General features: G+C 33.3%; 1 protein-coding gene across 1 annotated transcript in view; it reads left to right on the top strand.

The window, feature by feature from the left end:
* The window catches only part of LOC108917507 (inactive dipeptidyl peptidase 10), a 123529-nt gene extending 102439 nt beyond the window's left edge, over positions 1–21090 (top strand). The window contains exons 9-11 of the mRNA XM_018724137.1: positions 4192–4547; positions 8546–8751; positions 20956–21090. Coding sequence (XP_018579653.1) covers positions 4192–4547; positions 8546–8751; positions 20956–21090 — 697 coding nt within the window. The remainder of the gene's footprint in view (positions 1–4191; positions 4548–8545; positions 8752–20955) is intronic.
* Positions 21091–21292: the final 202 nt, after the last annotated feature.

Raw genomic sequence — 21292 nt, 5'->3', positions numbered from 1 at the left:
AAAAAATACATTTGCAAACAAAAATTTTGAAAAAATACGTCCCGATAACTCAATTTTTGAAAAAGTTATGCTTATTTAAAAACAAGCCATTTTTTAAAATTCATAATTTTTTTTGTTTTGAAAAATTTGAAAAAATTTTCAGATGTCAATGGGGTAGAAAACAATAAAAAAAGTTTCAGCCAAATCGAAAGAGGTCAGGGTTAAAAGTGCTCGATTGGGCGTGGAATGCCCCTTATGCAGTTACTTCTTTAATGTCTTGTGACAATTTCCAACTGATACACTTATGGATACAGGGTCGGAAAGCCCCCATGGTTCATCGGCCGTTACATGAGAGCGATAAAAAAAGTCATAGAAATCCGTGCGATAGTGAAAGATGACTATAATGAAGGCGTCTAATAGTCACCGCCCATTTCGCCCTTCCACAAATAAGATCCACTTCTATTTGTGGAAGGGCGAAATGGGCGGTGACTATTAGACGCCTTCATTATAGGCATCTTTCTCTGTCGCACGGATTTCTACGACTTACTTTATCGCTCTCACGTAACGGCCGATGAACCATGGGGACTTTCCGACCATGTATATTATCAATACCCCCTGTGCGTATGTGAAGTATTTGAGTCTGTAAAATAATGATACTAAATCAAAGATGTTGGCGATGGGCAGCGAAGTAATATAGCATTTTTTTTCTTTCTTGAGTGCTAGAATTAAAAATTTGGGTTTAACCAATTCATCCTGACATGCTGTATACCATAGGACTATCGAAATATTTAGGTAAATATTTATTTTTGTCTGATTAAATATAATTTATTTAACCACATTACGGAAATGTGCTTTCCACACATACATAATTCATTAGATTGAGGTTAATTTGATTATTCAAAACTTTTACTATATCTGCATTTCCCAATTCTCATTTCAAATTACCGCAGATTGAGTAAACAATTCAAACGGATTTTACGTGTAATAATTTTTGAGATAATAAATTGTTGTAGAAATCATCCGAGAGAGTTCGCTGCATGTGCGACATCCTGTTGCAAAACATTGGCAATTTATTCGTCACGTTTAAGGCTGACAACTTTTAAAATAAAAAAGCATGACGACAATAACAAAAACGTAACTACTTGTACTATAACAAAAGCAATAGCAAAGTGTGTGTAGCAGAATACCCCAATTTTATCGATTTATTGTTAAAAAATTTACTGCAATTATTTATGTTTTACGTGAATACATTTATTGAGTCAAAAATTGGCAAATGTAAAGAGCATTCTAAATCTGGTCATTGAAATTTCTCATTGTAGGTATTTATAATTTATTCCGAGAATAATTCCGCAGTACCGAAGTTACAGTAATTATAATTAGGTATATATTACAGCTTTTACAATCCAAACGACCTTTTTAAGAACATATTCTTACATAATGTTAACGTCAATGTTGCAAAAAAGTAAATATTATTGTTGGTGTAAGTACCTACTTATTTGTTTAATATCTATTTCTGACAATATATCCTCATAAAATACTTTCAATTGCATGCTGAATATTGGCAATTATGTATCAAAAGGGACATAAAATCAATTGAAATTACTGAATAATGCTCTCTACAGGGTGTGGCATGTATAATCTATAAAAATTAAACTACAGCTTCCTAACGATATTTGTAATAGAAAAGTCTTATACGAAAAAGTTCCATTTTTGCGTTTTTTTTCGTAAATTAAAGTTCAATTATGGATCAAAATATTTTCTCTGGAACGGTCCTGTCCTTGTGGTGTACGATGAGTTACGTGCTGTGGACTAGCCGCATAAACAAATCGTCGTTGAAAGATATAAAGATACTTCTCAATTTATGGGGACTTTTTCAGTGCAAAAGTAGAAACTAAGAAAAATTGATATTTAAAAAAAAACTGATATTTTCTTATTATAATAATTAATAGTAATTACTATCTTAAATGCATTGTTGTTACTGCAAGAGTACGCAAAAAAAACACATCCGTAAGCATCTGTAATTGCCAACTGCGTACACTAAACAAACTCCATTATGGAACAAAATGAAATAAAACTTACCATTTCTAGAGAAAATGTTCAAATTGATCCCGATCAACGCAGATACAGGCATGGCACCGACGCACCCAATTTTGGCGAACATTTTCCCAAATTCTAGGTATTCCTCTAATTATGTCAGCAGCTTCAAGTATACGGTTTCGCAATTCTTCCACCATAGGAATTGGAGTATTGTAAACCAATGACTTCAAGTGACTCCAAAAGTCCATTGGAGTTAGATCGGATGATCGAGGTGGTCACGGCACAGGACCTAAGCGTCCAATCCATCGCCGAGGAAACATTTCATTCAAAATTGTCGTTACTTCCCGAGTACTGTGAGGAGAAGCCCCATCTTGAAGATAAAACATGCGTGTCCGAACTTGTAATGCCACATCGTCCAATAATTCAGGCAACCGGTTCTCCAAAAAGCCAGCATATATTGGTCCATTTAGTCGTCCTTCAAAGAAATAGGGACCCACAATTACATCGCCTATTATGCCAGCCCAAACATTTACCGAGAACCGATATTGAAAACGAGTTTCCCTAATCGCGTGAGGATTTTCATCGGCCCATATGTGCATATTATGGAAACCCACTTCATCACGGGTAAATGTCGCCTCATCTGTTATACAAACATAAGCAGAAAAGTCTACTTGATTGGCACATTGTCGTAAAAACCATCTGCAAAAACGCATTCGTTGATCACAATCCGGGGGTAAAATCTGTTGAACTGGTTGCAGATGATAGGGTTGCAACAGCTGGCGCATTAAGATGCGATGTATGGTACGAGATGAGGTTCCTTACTGTGCGAGTCGTCGAGTACTAATTCTGGGGTCTTCATCAAGATTTTCCATCACTGCATCTTCAACATTAAGGTTCACTTGCTGACCACGTCCTTCTTCTGGAGGCATAACACTTCCCGTATCTCGTAGCCGCTGAACGCACTGTAGAATTGTATTTGCACATGGGGGGTGACGTTGTGACCATCGTTCCCGGTAGAATCTAGTCGCCGCGAGCGCATTTTCTCCGACTGCACCATACACTAACACCATATCGACACGTTCGGAAATAGTAAATGCATTGTTTTCTCGGTTCATTATAAAACTAGTTTGTGCACAATCTTAAAAATTAAGCAAAGTAAGAAATAAGAATCTCGTTTTTAATGTAATCGACACGCTATTCTTATTTTTTACTTCTTTATAAAAATTACACTAACACTATCGTGGAATTACAAAATAAAAACTTTTGTCTGCAATCTTTTACTTTTTAACACTAATGGGTGGATGGACGGTGCTTAATATTTAATAATTAAGTGAATAATGAATTCAATACAAATACAAAATCAGTTGACTGCACAAATTTTTTGACAATGTAACCTAACCTTCTTTTAGTATTACTAGTATTAGATTATACAGACCTAAATTATAAGGTTGCATCATTCTCGGGTCGCATAAAAACGTTTCCAAAGTTTTTAATAAATAACACAAGGTCGGCCTTCATTTTCGTTGAATAAATTAATTTTAATTTACAAGAAAAAAACGCGAAGATGGAACTATTTCGTATAAGACTTTTCTATTATAAATATCATCAGGAAGCTGTAGTTTAATTTTTATAGATATACACGCCACACCCTGTATATTACAGTTTTTACAATCCATACGACCTTATTAAGAACATATTCTTACAGAATGTTAACGTTAATCTTGCAAAAAAGTAAATATTTTTTCTGTACTTATTTGTTTAATATCTATTCCTGACATATATCGGTCTTCATAAAATACTTTCAATTGAATGCTGAATATTGGCAATTTTGTATCAAAAGGAACATAAAATAAATTGAAATTACTGAATAATGCTCTATATATGTAGGTATACGTACAAGGATTCCAAGAAAATATATTTTGTTTTTAGGATATTGCAATACCTACGTAATAATTTTACAGGAATCTTAAACATTGCGTACACAATCTGATAAAGAACATTGTAATCAACAAACACAATAGTTGGGCAATCATTGACACCATATCAATAGAAACAAATATTTATAAATTTAAAATGACTATTAGACCCTTAACAAAAAATTATACAGATATGTTAGAGGGGAAGCAAAAAGAGCAGCACTCTCAGTTATTGAAATCCCCTCCCATTTTTTTTCAGTGATGCCGCACCTTCTTCCCAAAGCGTTTCTTCCAAGTGGGAATTGTCCTGGCCCTGGTACTTGACGAGCACGCGGAACTACGTCGTAGCGAGGATAGACGCCAGAGGATCGGGCTTTCAGGGGATCAAGATGAGACGCGAAATCCAGCGCAGGATAGGTCTCATCGAGGTACAGGATCAGCTCGCGGTCTTAACGTATCTGAGAGACACTTTCAAGTTCATCGACAGGACCAAGATCTGTACCACCGGAAAAGGATACGGTGGTTTCGTGTCGGCCATGATGCTCCTCCAGGACTTCCACCAGGTTATCAATTGCTCAGTCAGTATTTCTCCGATTACCAATTGGAGGTATTACAGTAAGTATTTACCAATTGTATTTGCTTGAAGTATACTGTCACAATGTTCAGTCAAACGTTATTTGTTGTGCGTGTTTCATTAAAAATGAGACCTAGCTTAGTGGAAGATTACTGAGGACTAAATAAGATGATTGAGTCAAAGTTTAAAAAACTCAGATTCTTGCAGTACTTTCAGAACCACCAACCAACAGCCAACCAAGTTGACAATCTCAGAAGGTGTATTTCTTAGAATGAGTTTTTATTAAAATTATTCACTTACCTACTTATTATTCACGCTTATCGATAAATGGCATAGCTGCACCTTACCACCAGCAATGACCTACTAGTTATTTACACCTTAAAGGAGATAGGTATTATTTACCAATAGAGGACGATTTTGTGCCCGAGCGGAACGAGGATTGGCAATAGAGACCGAGACTGGTAAATTATATTTAACTGCTGCGTGGTGTATAACATTTTATCTGCTCCCACAGTTTTATGGTTCATGAAATAAAGATTAGGTTTTATTTTTGACATTTCTTAATCAATTCATTTTGACATTATTCGAAATCTTGCAAAGTCGCCTTGGTTGTTTGGATTTTGTCGTTTCTAAGGTGTTTTTATAACAAAGCTACATAGAAGTTGCAATTTTGCTGGTCTTGAATTATTATTTCTAAATGAATGATTTTCTATGCGAATTTTTATTGCCCGAGAAGTCGAAAGTGCGATACGGATGAGCATATAGAAATTTCAAAGAATGGTGCCAGAACAAAAATACTGGTGTTTCTGAAATGTCACTGCTAGCATATTTCATGGAGAAATCAAGAACTTTAAAGTCACCGGCGAGTTTGTGGAGTGAATACTCAAACTCAATGATTAAGTCAACTATTTTCATAGAGGAGAACGTGGATATATCAAAATACCTCAAGCTGAAAGCATTTTTGAAAAGTAAGAATGACGGCTATACACCTAAGAAGTCAAACGTTTTTACAAGAGAATAAGTCAACGATTTTCTCGTTCAGGCACCCGATAACACATATTTGCTAATGAAGGTAGTGACAGTCTTAGTAATTGCGGGAGCATGCCGTTCTGATGAGTTATGCAAACTTACCTTGAACAACGTCAATTTCAAAAATTTCGATGACATTATCGTAGTTACAATTCCAGATTTTAAAAATGGTATATCACGTACATTTACAATTACTTCTCGTCTGGGTTCTCTTTGTCACCTAGAAATTCTCAAGAAATATGTCAGATTAGATTAGAAATTAAAACTGAAATTTCACGTTTTTTTAAGCGCTGTCAAGCAGGTAGATGTTAGAACCAACCAGTCGGCAAGAATACCATTTCTATGATCCCTAATTAGATTGCACAGTTTGTGAAACTAGAACATCCTGAAACATATACATGCCATTCATTCCGAAGAACATCGGCAACGTTACTGGCTAATACGGAAGTTGATGTATTAGCAATCAAGAGACATGGTGGGTGGAAATCAGCCACAATTGCAGAAAATTATGTTGCTGACAGTTTAAGTATCAAAAATGAAATAGCCAACAGGATTCTTTACAATAACACTTCAACTCCAGTTCTAATAGTACGTCGCATCATACTGTTTTAATGGAACAGTCAGATAATATTGAGCCTCCGGTGACTGAAATGGAGCGGTCAATCATTTTGAGAAAAATGTGACAATTAGTAAACGCGAGTGAAATAAATTATCCAGATTTTATAAATTTAACTAAATGTAATAACTGTACAATTACTATAAATATTCATTCATAATAATTAATAGAATGTAGGTAATGTTCATCAAATATTTCTGTTAATTTGTTAATAAAATATGCATTTATAACTCGAAATCGCTTTTTTACCTAGGGAGGTAAGTTAAAAAAATTAAACGTATTCCTGCTGCATTAACAGTAGATTTTGGGAATTTGAACGATTTTAGAAGCCTAAATTTAAAAAAAATTTTCATCTACTTTTGAATAAAACTTCATTTTTTAAAAAAATCGCCTCTTTCAAAATATCTCAAAAACTAACAAAGTTATTCAAAAATGACAGACTAAGAAATTGTAGGTTTTTTCTTACTGAACAATTTGCATTTAAAATTTTTGTAGGACAAAATTTGACTGTCATGACCGTTAGAAGCTCAAAACTAAGATCCAAGGCTGCCTTTCCTCAGCCCTTTTAGCTCACAAATCTAAAAAACGAAGGGCTCAAAAAAACTGCAAATCACAGAACTAAAGTGCTTTAAATTCCCTACAAAATGGTTATTTGAGTAAATTTATAACTTTAAAATTACAAAAGTAAGTATTTTAATAATATACATACACAAACGTATCCATTTATAATGTATATAAAAAATTTTTTATTTTATATAAATTTAATAAAAAAATTTTAAGAATAAATTCAATAAAATTTAAAAAAATTCATTATATCATCATACACATATATGAGGGGTAGGTCTTCCGTAAGGGTTTTAAGGGTGGCTGAAAAGTTGCAATATATCATAGATCATTTGAAAACAAATACAAAGTTTATAATTCAACATATGCAAACCATTAAAAGATCTCAAGCTTTCAATAATATTTTATTTTATTATAAGAGATGCTTTTTAAGGGTTGCAACTTTGTAATGAGTCGTAAGCTTTCTAATTAATAACAAAAAAAATGCAATACATTGCGAATGCACCAAAAGAATATTTTAAACTGTTAAAATCTTTTTCAATTTTTTTGGCCATGGAAGGTTAGTTTTAAGGATTTTTAAAGGTTGAAAAGTAATTAAATTTCATAAATTATATTAAAAAACGTGAAAGGAACTTTATCTAACATATTTTAACATGAACTGAATCTTTAAAATACGTAAATCTTTCACATTTTTTTCGTACAAGGGTAGTTTCCACCCCCAAATAGAAAAAAGTACACATCTAGACAATATAACTTTTGAAGTGGGGGGTCAGATGAGCTTGTATGCAAATTTTCAGGAAAATCCATGCTATCCGAAAAAATTGGAAGCTTTTACTTTATTTTCGCCTTCAGTGACTGGACTATATAGTGGGGGCAGATGTAAACATATTTTGATATCCATAAATTGATAATTTAGGAAGAAAACGGAAGTACACTTAGTTTCAGTTGTAAGTCAAAACCCAAGGGTCTATATTAAATCTTTTAAAAGCCAGAAAAGGTCATCTAGGTTCTTGATGGAAATGAAGCTACTACATTCGTTTACGTTATTTTGCCAACAGACAATAATATGTAACTCAGAGTAATTTTAGATCTATTTGTCTTACTGTCAGTATAAAAGTACCACGGGGATCTGTACTTGAATCTATTCTTAATTTGCATCAATGAATTATCCAGCTTCGTGAATCGTAATTCAGTTTGTTGATAAAACAATGATAACACAAATATTACTGATCAAGTATTAAATTAGTTAATTAAAATAACCAAACAGCCAAAATCAATAGTGCAGGAGAGGTTTATCTCAAATCAGTTAAAATTAAAATAGAGCTAAAATAAAAATTATAATATTTAAGTTACATATGTCGGATAACAAATCTGTAAAATTAAGGTATATTTAGCTTCCAAGTGTTGAGATTCTGGTTCTCAAATTAAAAGTCTTCTTACAGTTTTACAATTTATCATAACATTCCTTTTACAGAAAATCTATCAATAAACTTTTACTCAAAAGGTAGACAGTATAGGTACTTCTTGTTTTATCTAATTTGGTACCTCTTCTCATAACATAAATAAATATTGCCATTGTTACCAGCACCAAGATATTGTAGAATCACCGTCCACCTCATATTTGCAACAAAATTTTCAGTCTGATTCGAGAAATATTTGATTAAAATCTCCTTTCATGCCCAGGAACCTCTCAGTAGGTTGTGTCAAATAATGAATGAATAATAAATGTAATTATAAACATTAATAAAAAAAATGTGCCAAATATTTATAGTATCTTCTGTTTGTGTACCTTCCACTGAGAGATTTGAAAACATAAATTTTACTTTTCAGATTCGTATTTCGCAGAGAAGTACCTCGGTTTCCCATCGAAACACCTCCAAGAGTACGACAATGCCGATTTGACGATGAAGGCAGTGAATCTCAACGAGAGGAATTTATTATTAATTCACGGCACTGCAGACACGCAAGTAACCCCCCAGCATTCCCTAATGTTAGCCAAAGCACTGATAGACCAAGACATCCTCTTCCAACAATTGGTAAGTTGCAATAAAAAAGACATTAGGCGCTTTATCGGCAATAAAGGTGTATTCCGGACGAAATAATATCCATGGAACATGAAATGGGTATATCTGAGAATATCCTTTCCATTGTGATGTGGCATATAAATGAGACAAGAGGACAAATGGACCAAAAAGTGAAAGATACGAAAAAAAGGCATTCTTGATAAAAGTTTTTGCTTGTTTAGAAAATAAGAATCACCATGACGAACTTCAATTTTGTTGTACAGGGTGGGTCAAAAGCGCAAAAATGTTGTTTTGCGTAAGAGTAAACATACCTCATTTTGCAAGATACGAAAAAAGGCATTCTTGATAAAAGAGTTTGCTTTAAAAATGAATAAGTCACGTTATCAAAAATTTAATTAAGTATTCTCTAGCACACCTCTAATTAAAGTACCTACTAATTCCTAAAGTAATAATGACACATAAGAACGTACTCGTCATTGTTTTTATTTAATGAAGTAATTATTTAATGTAAAAGGGGACAGCCTAGCCGGGTGTCTTGGCCGGTGGATTTCGATCTTCCGAGGTAAGCATCACGGACGCAGGCTGGAATTTGGATGGGTGACCTAAGGTAGGCTCGGGGACGTGGCTGTAGCAGCCTACCAGAGACCTCGCTCAACATTTGCCGCATGCGTGTGGTCCCTGATAAATGGTAATGAGAATAGAGCAAAGAAAATCTCTGTAACTCAAGACCATGCTATCATACATAAACTGTACGAGACTTCCACCAAGCTACCCGTGTAGTAAATAGGATGGTTTGAAGAAAAGTACTCGAGTAATGAAGGAGAGTGTACAAGGGGCCTAATAAGGCCTTAAGTGCCGCGGTGGAAAAACAATTCCACCACTCTCCGACATACATACATACATACATACATACATACATACATACATACATACATACATACATACATACATACATACATACATACATACATACATACATACATACATACATACATACATACATACATACATACATACATACATACATACATACATACATACATACATACATACATACATACATACATACATACATACATACATACATACATACATACATACATACATACATACATACATACATACATACATACATACATACATACATACATACATACATACATACATACATACATACATACATACATACATACATACATACATACATACATACATACATACATACATACATACATACATACATACATACATACATACATACATACATACATACATACATACATACATACATACATACATACATACATACATACATACATACATACATACATACATACATACATACATACATACATACATACATACATACATACATACATACATACATACATACATACATACATACATACATACATACATACATACATACATACATACATACATACATACATACATACATACATACATACATACATACATACATACATACATACATACATACATACATACATACATACATACATACATACATACATACATACATACATACATACATACATACATACATACATACATACATACATACATACANAACGAGCGTTCAAATAAAAACGTGGTCAAGTTGGTTCTGAAAATTTGGACGTAGGGCGTAGCGTATAGCAAATGAACTTAAACGTCATCTGTCAAAGCGCTATATCGCCGCTACCAATTTGAATATTTTCGTTTTAAAAAGCGTTTAAAATGAAAATATTCAAATTGATAGCGGCGATATAGCGCTTTGACAGATGACGTTTAAGTTCATTTGCTATACGCTACGCCCTACGTCCAAATTTTCAGAACCAACTTGACCACGTTTTTATTTGAACGCTCGTTATTTTCTGGTGAATGTACATTTTCTAGTGACGGAACTGTAACACCCCAGCACCTACTGGTAGCAGCAGCAGCAGCTGCAGAAAACCCTGAATTAATAATAATGACACGAAGACAATATTTTAGAAAAGTGAACGTGCGATTCGCAATATCTGACCAAGGCATTATAGGCTCATATTTTTATACACCTACAATATCGTACTTAGAAATGTTTGATACATTTTTTAGCTATGAACTCGAAAATTTACGATTAAATTTTGGCCAAAAAACTTATTTTCAACAGGGTAGTTGTCCAGCATACTGTGCTCGTGATGGATTGGTGAAATGGTCCAATTTTATGGCCCCCAAGGAGCCCTGACTTAACCATGGCCGATATGTTCCTACACTCTAAACAAATTTCACTCAAACATTCAATTTTACTCAATAATGTATCAATTTCTGTCCACAACCGATTGAGTGAAATTTTTACTCTAAGTTGTATGAGTACAATTGAGTGAAACTATTGCAGCCGAAATGAATGAGTTTTATTCAAATCCGAGTTACTGCTGACTATCAATTGAGTGACTTTTGACTCTATTCCGAGTATATAAAACCAATTTAGAGTTGACTTTTTCTCTAATATGATTTAAATGTAACTATTATTGAGTAATTTTTTACTCAGACTTGGTTTATATTCTCTTTAAATTTTATTTTAAATATCGTTGTATTAAAGTTTATTTATTTATTTATTTATTTATTTATTTATTTATTTAATTAAAATACACATCCAACAGGCGATGCCCAATGACAGGATAAGTTAAGTCTAGTAATAAAATATAAAAATAGGTAAAAGAGAGAAAAATTAACTATGAAAAAATAGAGAGATAGAAAAATAGTACAAACTTACAAATAACACAGATATAAAGATCAAAATAAAAAGGCAACAAACTTTAAAAGGACTATAAAACTACTAAACTGTCACAGTGGTTTTTACACAGATCTGTTTTAGAGACAATATTTTAGGTCTCGATTAAAGGAATTGGTGAACTGATCGGTCGAATAGATTGCCATAACCTATATTATACGTTACAAATACGTAATTATAGATAACAATTTAACTCTCCATTTATTTAACCAAATATTAATCTAGACTTAATATATTGTAATTATTGTAATTAAATCACTGCATTTAAATACAATTTTCACTACAATAACCAGATAGACCGATATTTGTCCAACACCAAAGCACGCCATACGCCATACTGCCATCCACCACGCCACAGTCACGAGATAACCTAATGGGACGATGGGAACAGACAAAGACAATGCATCTAGATATGAAAATAGGTCTCTGATTTAGGTGTAAGTGCACCAAATACGAATTTACGTGAAGAATTTATTTAAGGAGTACCTATATTTGAGTGAAAGTACTCAATTTGAGTTTAAATATAATCACAAATGAGTAAAATGATCAAAATGTCCAATATTGAGTTTAACCTTTGTTGACCACTCACACTGATTTTTTTACAGTGTTGGGTCCTTTAAACAAATTGTTTAAGCTACTCCAATACCAAATAATACTGAAATACTAAAAGTCAGAATTACCCAGGCTGTCCGTTCAATATCTCAAGAAGAAATCAGAAATTCCTTCCTTCCTAAGGAAGTAATTAAAAAAAAAATGTGTTCAATATTGGGGTGGTGTTTTTGAAATTTAATATCTTCATCATATTGCTTTGTTTACTCTTTCTTTAGCTTAATTGTTGTTGTAATTATGTTCGTATTATTTAAAAATTACACTCGAATAAGACGTATTTTAGTTTTGTACTTTGTTCCCTGTATAAAAAATTAAATTTTCGATAACATGACTCTTAATCATTTTTCAACCAAAAACTTTTATCAAGAATGACTGTTTTGTATCTTTCAAAATTAGGTATGTTTTTACTCTTCTTACACAAAATAACATTTTTGTGTTTTTGACCCACCCTGTACAAGAAAATTGAAATGCGTTTGGTGATTCGTATTTTCTAGACAAGCAAAAACTTTTATCAAGAATGTCTTTTTTTCGTCTCCATATTTCACTTTCTGGTCAATTTGTCCTCTTGTAAACTCAATCCCAATTCTTTATTAGTACCTACTGAAGTCAGTTTAAAATTTCGAAAATCGCATAAGACCTATTATATTTCTAAACCGCCTGGTTAGACAATATTATCTGAACTTTTTAGAAAACGCTTTATTAGTTTTTGTTGAACTCGCGATGTTTATCAGACAATAATTATATTTGCATGAAGATTACATGATTTATATCAAATTTAAAAAATTAGTAAATGGCTGTTTTTTATTAATTTTTTTTTCCTTAGAATAGTCTAGACATTAAAATACTAATAATTTGAAAAAAACTAGTGACGTATAAATTCTTAGATTCTACTTTAAAGAACACTTTTTATCAATTTAGTGAAATATAAATATTTGAAAACATTTTTTCAATCTCATGGCTGGCAATACATTTGGATCTATATGAACAGCGCTCTGCAGTCGTGCTCGTACTTGAGAAACGCCCTGTATATATTAGCCGAAAGTCTACTTCCGTATTTTTTTTAAATAAATTTGATTTTGTTGTCGATAGGCGCATTTAATAATAATACATACATTCATTATTACAGTTACACTTATCTGAGATAAAAATTGTGTTAGTCGGAACAGACTACCTATCATACATTAAACATTTACCTTCACTTTTCCGTGAATTATATTTCCGGGAATCTGTCTTATATGGCACGTTTATTTGTATTTCAAAAGCAACTATATCCTGTCAGAGAAAATAACAATTCAATTTTTTTTGTAAAAATGTGGGAACACGAACTACTGTCTACTGAACAAAACAATGGACTGACAGATTGTTAATTATTGTATTCTGGAATTTTATAACGTACATAATTTTAAAACAAGGCAAAAAATAGAATACTTTAATTGCAAAAATAAACTATTTGTAATTAATTTCTAATTTGGACAAGTAGAGCTTTAAACAGCTCATGTTTTCTGAGGGTAAAAACACAACTATGTACATTGTGGCTATAACAGCTCGGTTGCTATTCAAAACACAATAAATAAATAAAAATTTGAGCGGTTCAAGGAAACTATATTTTTATTTCAATATGATACTGTTTTTTTATATATATTATTTTTTTCGACTAGTATTTAATTATGCATTAACTTCATCAGTTACGTCAATTACTTACCGCTTCTTTTTGCACACTATAATTCAATTTTAGCTGGCGACAGAATGATATTCGTTCCGATATGGAATTTGCCTTGCAAATGAGGCTTGTTGTAGATCATGCACATAGAAAACCAGATATGGTGTGTTCGCTACGTTTCAATAGACGTAAAAGTAAAAGTTCAACTAAATTAGCAGAAGAAGGATATTTTGCACTAATACAAATATACACACAAACGGTAACCAAAAATGAAACCCGGTATTCTTTGGCGAATTTTAAAGAGAGTCTTTCGTAAAAAGTTTTATCTAGGACGCTTCGTTAAGAAGATACAGTGTGTTAAACTTAAAAAATTTTTTAATTTTTTTAAATAATTTAAGAACTAGTAAGTGAAAGAATTTGGAATTGGGCACATGTATTTATGTAATTTCTCCAAAATCTGAGGCCTTTTCCTAAAATTTGGATGCTCCAGTGGCGGAGATACAGTGTATCGGTACGGTAACAATCATGATATATTCAGATTCGTCTTTCAATTTTCTACAAATTACTACCCTATTATGTTTTTCGAAAAAAGAGTGATTTTCGAGTCAAACTTAAAAAACGAACTGAAAGCACACTTCTATTTTCGAATAAAATGTGGTTTAAAATTACATAGTAGGCTGAGATAGCAACTTTGACATTTCGTCAATAATTTGATTTACAATAATATCCATAATCCATAAATAATGCTTTTCATCAGATTCAAGCAAGAATAAATTTCGAACAAATTACATTTTCGTTACTAAAAAATGTTGCACCTGTCTTCGTGGAAATGAAGGTATTTTTGAGCATTTACTCAAATAAAATCATTAAAATGAAGACTAATGTTATTAATTTTCGATTAAATCGATTAATTCGATTAAATAACCCAACCGACGCAAAGTAATAAATTATTGCCTGTCAAGGGATCCAGTGCAATACGCTTTTAAGGGTTTTAGAAATTGAATAATGTCTTTATACATTATGAAGGGACGAAGGGATCAGTTCACGTCTAGCACCCTTGTTCCTACAAAAATTTCTTTATTCTCATAAATTATTTTTTTAAATGTAATTTATTATAAATCCAATTTGTTTTTTAAATTACACATATACAGGGTATATCTAAATAACACCGAAAAAATTCAAGGGGCGATTCTCCGATGAAAATTAATAGGGGTCTTTGGTATAAAATTTTTTGAAAAAACCCTCCCCTGAAAAGTTACGCCCCTCCTAAAATTACAAAAAAAAATTGTTTTTCTTTTTTATCTTCCACGTACATCAAGCTAAAGAAACCAAACTTGGTGAACATTATCTGTCAATAAAACTACACTTTTTGAATTTTTTTCAACCCTGAACTATTTTTGTAAGGGGTTGAAATAATCAACCCCTATGACATTTTTTCTTATAATTTTTTTTTCGATAAAATTTTTTCCTTTTAAAAAATATGTCTAAAAAACCCCATTCATTTACTAACTTTTTGATCTCTTCAAGTTTCTTCGAAAAGTTAAGGATTTATGACAAAAAAAAATAAATGTATTGTAATGTATTTTTAAAAAGATGAGCTGTTTAACGCGAGTGTATTTTGCCGAAAGATCTAGTGGCCTGTTCTTTACAATGGAATCCGTAGAAACAAATGTCAATGTCATTTATTGTCATATTAAATAACATTTTATTAAAAAACACTCAACCAAATAGTTGACCTATGATTCTACTAGGCTAAGAAGTTTGGAACTTAGACTAAAAGTGAACAAATGATGAATAATGTTATAACAGTAACAAAAAATAAAAATCTGTCGGATATTGACAATACAATCTACAAAAAATGTTGAAAATGATTGCCTTCAGCTTCAATACAAGCATCTACTCTTGTTCTCATAGAATTGCGTATGCGTTCAAATATTCCTGGTGAATTTTTTATCGTTTCACACCCTGCTACAATGCGGTTTCGCAAATCATTGATATCTTCAACTGGCCTTGAGTAGATCAAAGATTTCAGATATCCCCATATGCAAAAATCCAAAGGATTAAGGTCAGGGGAGCGGGCTGGCCAATTTACATATCCTCCTCGACCTATCCATCGATTGGCATACACCTCATCCAAGTGACGTCTTGCACGTATACTAAAGTGGGCTGGTGCACCGTCGTGCATAAACCATAAACGTTGCCTAATTTGAATGGGAACTTCTTCAAGAATAATAGGTAATTCTTCGAGAAGATGACAATATGAGTCACCATCTAATCGTCGTGGAAGAAAATAGGGACCAATTAAATGATCGTCGATAATTCCGAGCCACACATTTAATGAAAATTGATACTGATGATTTCCTTCAAAAAAGTCATGAGGATTTTCCTCAGCCCAAATATGATTGTTACGAAAATTTCTAATACAGTCTCTTGAGAAATTCGCCTCGTCAGTAAATAAAATATTTCTTAAGAACTGCGGCGCTTGGCCGATCATATTAATAAGCCATTGACAAAAAACCACACGTGGTAAAAAATCTCGAATCAGTAACGACTGCACCCGTTGGAGATGATAGGGATATAACTGTTGTTCTTTTAAAATTCTAAAAACTACCGAATGGCTTACATTTAGGACACGAGCTATTTTCCTGGTACTAGTTTCTGGGGATTCCTCAATTAAATTAAGTACGGCTTCATCGACAGCTTCAGTTCTAACTTCTCGGCTACGGCCACAGTCATGACTTCTCTTTTCAAATTTTCCAAGTTCCCGCAAGCGTTGGTGAATATTTGTGAACGTAGTATGGTGGGGTAATCTACGCTCTGGGTACTGTTCAGCATAAAGTCTTTGCGCTTCCAATGCATTACCGTTAGCATACCCATATGTAAAATGCATATCTGCCATTTCTAAATTCGAATAGTTAACCATATTTTCGGTTTATTAACTAATATTTTCTACACAAAATCATGAAACTTGTGAAATAGTAAGAAACAGTAACAATAAATGACATTGACATTTGTTTCTACGGATTCCATTGTAAAGAACAGGCCACTAGATCTTTCGGCAAAATACACTCGCGTTAAACAGCTCATCTTTTTAAAAATACATTACAATACATTTTTTTTTTTTTGTCATAAATCCTTAACTTTTCGAAGAAACTTGAAGAGATCAAAAAGTTAGTAAATGAATGGGGTTTTTTAGACATATTTTTTAAAAGGAAAAAATTTTATCGAAAAAAAAATTATAAGAAAAAATGTCATAGGGGTTGATTATTTCAACCCCTTACAAAAATAGTTCAGGGTTGAAAAAAATTCAAAAAGTGTAGTTTTATTGACAGATAATGTTCACCAAGTTTGGTTTCTTTAGCTTGATGTACGTGGAAGATAAAAAGAAAAACAATTTTTATTTTGTAATTTTAGGAGGGGCGTAACTTTTCAGGGAAGCGTTTTTTCAAAAAATTTTATACCAAAGACCCCTATTAATTTTCATCGGAGAATCGCCCCTTGAATTTTTTCGGAGTTATTTAGATACACCCTGTATACTACATTTTACCTCTGTACGCGCCACTATTGTTTACTTGTTTTTTGGAGGCGCTCTCTGATTTACGACCAAGCTCGTCAGGTTATATTTGACGTATAACCGACCACTTCGTATACTCGATGCACCTGGGCGACTATAGCTACTACCAGAACACAGTGTGTATGCAGCGGTATTTCAGATTTTACATTCAATTTCATTTTAAATTTGAAATGGTTCATCTTAGGCCTCCTAAAAATGTTGACACGATTTTCCTTTGATAAAAGACCGACAACTTTTTAACTCTACTTTGCATCGAATACGGTCCTACTTAGTGTTTGTCATGTCATTTAAGTAAAAGTGTTTTCAGTACGCTTTTTAAGTTTTACACGAAAGTCAGGTACTGGAGCATCTAAATTTTAAGAAAAGTCCTCACATTTTAGACAATGTTTATATAAATACATGTGCCCAATTTAAAATTATTTCACTTATTAGTTTTTAAATTATTTAAAAAAATTTAAAATATGTTTTTAAGTTTAACACCCTGTATCTTTTTAATGAAACGTCGTAGATAAAAACTTTATACGAAATTAAATTAAAATTCACCAAAGAATACGAGCTTTCATTTTTGCTCACCGTTGGTGAATCCCCCTGTATTATTAAAATATAAAGAGAAAATATAAATCATTTTATTAATGTTTCTTGTTGAAGATGTCAGTTTTGGGAATATTTTAAGGATTTACTTTTGTTGAAAAATATCATTTTTATTACCGTAATTATGGATTGGGTTGTCCGTTTTTTTTTCAAATGTAATATACTTTTTTCAACTCTACAATTTATTATCAATATGCTCCATCGGTATTTATGACCTCCTCCCAACGTTCAACAAGTTTCTCGATGCCTCTTCTGTAGAAATCCTCCAGTTTTGGCTCGAAAAACTCATCCAACCAAGCTCTTAACTCATTGTCGGTGTTAAAATAAAAAACACGACGTAAGGAGTTTGACAAAGAGCCGAAGAGATGAAAATCAGAAGGCGCGAGATCAGGAGAGTAAGGCGGCTAAGGCAGAACTACAATTCAACTCCCGAATGTCCGTTTTTATCAGGTCTTTTTTGTTGAATAGCCTAGTGGAGTCGCTGTAGTTGTTGGGTTGTTAGACATAGAGTTCTGCGTTGACGATTTGATTGTTTGGTAAGACTTCGTAATAAAGAATACCTTTCAAATCCCACCAGACGCATAACATGGTCTTTTGATGATGAAGTTCTGGCTTTGTTCTTGAAGTTGCTTGTTTTTTGGAGCCCCACCATTCTTTACGCTGTTTCAAATTCACGTATAGACACCATTTTTCATCACCAGTGACAATACGATGAAGAAAACGCTCATTATGACCACATGTTGATCGATGACTACAGAGCAAACCAGCAGCAATTGCGGAGCGTTGGTTCTTAAAAACGAACATTAGTTATTTCCCAACCCATTAGAATTGCATATAGAACATCTATTACTGCGGCTATTTCTACTATTAGGACAAAATATAATGGACTTTTTAAACAACCTTATAATCATTACTAGAATCATTCACAATTGATTTTTTCTAAAACTGTAGATAATCCAGCAAGCTTATCAAGTAGGTACATTGCACTGTATAAGGTGTAACATAATGTATCAGAATGACGTTTAACGCGAAATATTAAGGCGGGTATCCATTTGTGTCAAATCCCCCGTAACGTAACACCGAACATGTTACGATACAGCTAGTGGAGAGGAAAATTGTTGCATGGTACGTGTAACAAATTTGACACACGTAACTAATCCGGGACGAACCATCTGTTGTCGGTTTTTAGTCGTCGCATCAGAGGAATGCAAGAGTACTTTCTGCCACATGTTGAGACAGGGTTACCCTTTTGGCTGTAAGGTTGCCTGTTGCACATGTGATTTTAACTTATTTTTTGTTTCGTCAGTCTTTTGTTTATGGTCTGGGGTCAGTGTGTTTTCTACAGTGACTAGGAAGAGTGTGTTTTTCTGTGTTTGTGCCATGGAGTGGAGTAAAGAAAAGATTTCCGGAGATTTCCGTTACTTATTCTTCAAAATTGTATTATGAATACAAATATATGACGCTGCTGCTAACTGCAATTGCAGTGACGAATCCATTATTGCAGTCAGGTTCATACTGCGAGTTTATGTTCCTAAGTCGTCTCGTAACCTTATTTTGTTACGTTCCGGAATGAATAATACGACCAAAACCACACATACTTTCGCAGCGAACCGTGTCGCCTTTTGCAACAGGTCGTAACATGTTCGTTGTTACGTTACGGAGCATTGCCACAAGTGCATATCCGCCTTTAAGTTTCAACTGAAACCAGTGTCGTAAAGATGAGTTATTTTGGTCACGTTTTATTCAAATATTATGCACTGGAAAAAATATAATTTTTATCACTTTTGAAATGCACATTTCATTTTGGAAGAAATTTTTTTATCCTTGACTTTGCACAACTTTCGCTGTTATTAGGAATTTATAAAGTTTATATGTTTAGATGAATTTAAAATATAAATTAGTTTCCCTACCCCGAATCTTTGACCTACCCTCGTTGTTCTCGGACTAGGCTCTGTGAGAGCAGACCCGCTGTCAGAACCACTAGGCCCGCCCTTTGAATATTATTGACGATTTTAAGGCTACCGCGGGCGGAACCTCTGTTCAGACCTCTAAGACGTTCCGCAGTGGTATCTGTAACTGGTAGAATCAAATGCTTCCAAACGTTTAACCGTTCGCCGCTGTCGGCACCTTCAATGGTGACTCTACAAAAGCTTGGATGCCACTGAGTAGCGATCTTAGTAACGTCAGGACAGGCCTAGGGGTTCTGATAGCGGGTCCGCCCCCACACAGCCTAGCCCGAGAACAGCAATATCTGCATTTGTTCAAAGATATTTAGAAACGTAACACTGTTTGAAAATTTTAACGTTTCGTATCTCAAAAACGATGGAGTATATATATATATATATATATATATATAGAAGTATATATAGCAAAATGCCATCATTTTAACTTTCTCAGCGATTCCTGAATTTTTCGTGGTTAAAACTCAACTCAACTGCATACCCTGTAAAGGTGAGTGGCAGAAATCATGTTTCCAATATCTTAAAAGTTTTTCGAGATGTGTTAATCATATTTCAAACTTGGACTTAAGGCATATGGCCACTAATTTCAACAAAAAAACGGCATTGTTCAACGGCGCGCCAGGCCGACAGGACAGGCATTAGAGTGCTGTTAGATGCATATCGAATAAATTGATCGATGCGAAGCTTCGGAGCAGACAGACATGTACATGTTGTACAATGACACGGTAACTGGGATTACTAAATTGTGAAAAGGTTGATATTGTTTCGACATTGTCATTTCTTTAAATAAAATTACATAAAAAAAGAACACGACCTACAGCCAACCTTGTACACATCGCAGCCACCCTAACATTTCCAATTTCTACCTATAAATATGAATAAGATATCTCGAAAGACTTTTAATATATAGCATACACCATTTCCTTATCTACTTTCGGAGAACAAAATATATTAAGTTACATTTATTATCTGATGTATATGCGTACTAAAAATATTGGGAGAGAATCCTGTTTACGAAAACATTCCTAAAATTGACGTATTGTTATAGGCGTATCCAGACGAAGACCACGATTTCTCTACAAAAGCTCTACTCCACATGTACAAAGAAATCGATCAATTCTTTAACGACTCTTTCGGGCCTGTCATCGACGAATGGAATGACGATTCCAGTTTCTTCATTTAGGCTGCACGTGAGACAGAATGGAACAAATCTATAAGCTTTAATAAATAAAGAGTATGTAAGTTGTTTTTAAAATAATTAAATCATTCTGATACTCTTCCGTTGGCTACAAGGAAGATAATATGTTCAATAAGTTGTTAAATTCGTTTACCCATTCTTATGCTAAATCGGAGCCTATATAGGATACTAATTGACAGTTAAATTA

Source organism: Anoplophora glabripennis, unplaced genomic scaffold (genome assembly GCF_000390285.2).
Source record: "Anoplophora glabripennis isolate ALB-LARVAE unplaced genomic scaffold, Agla_2.0 scaffold57, whole genome shotgun sequence".
Classification (NCBI taxonomy): Eukaryota; Metazoa; Arthropoda; class Insecta; order Coleoptera; family Cerambycidae; genus Anoplophora; species Anoplophora glabripennis.
This window is presented reverse-complemented; position numbering and strand designations above follow the sequence as displayed.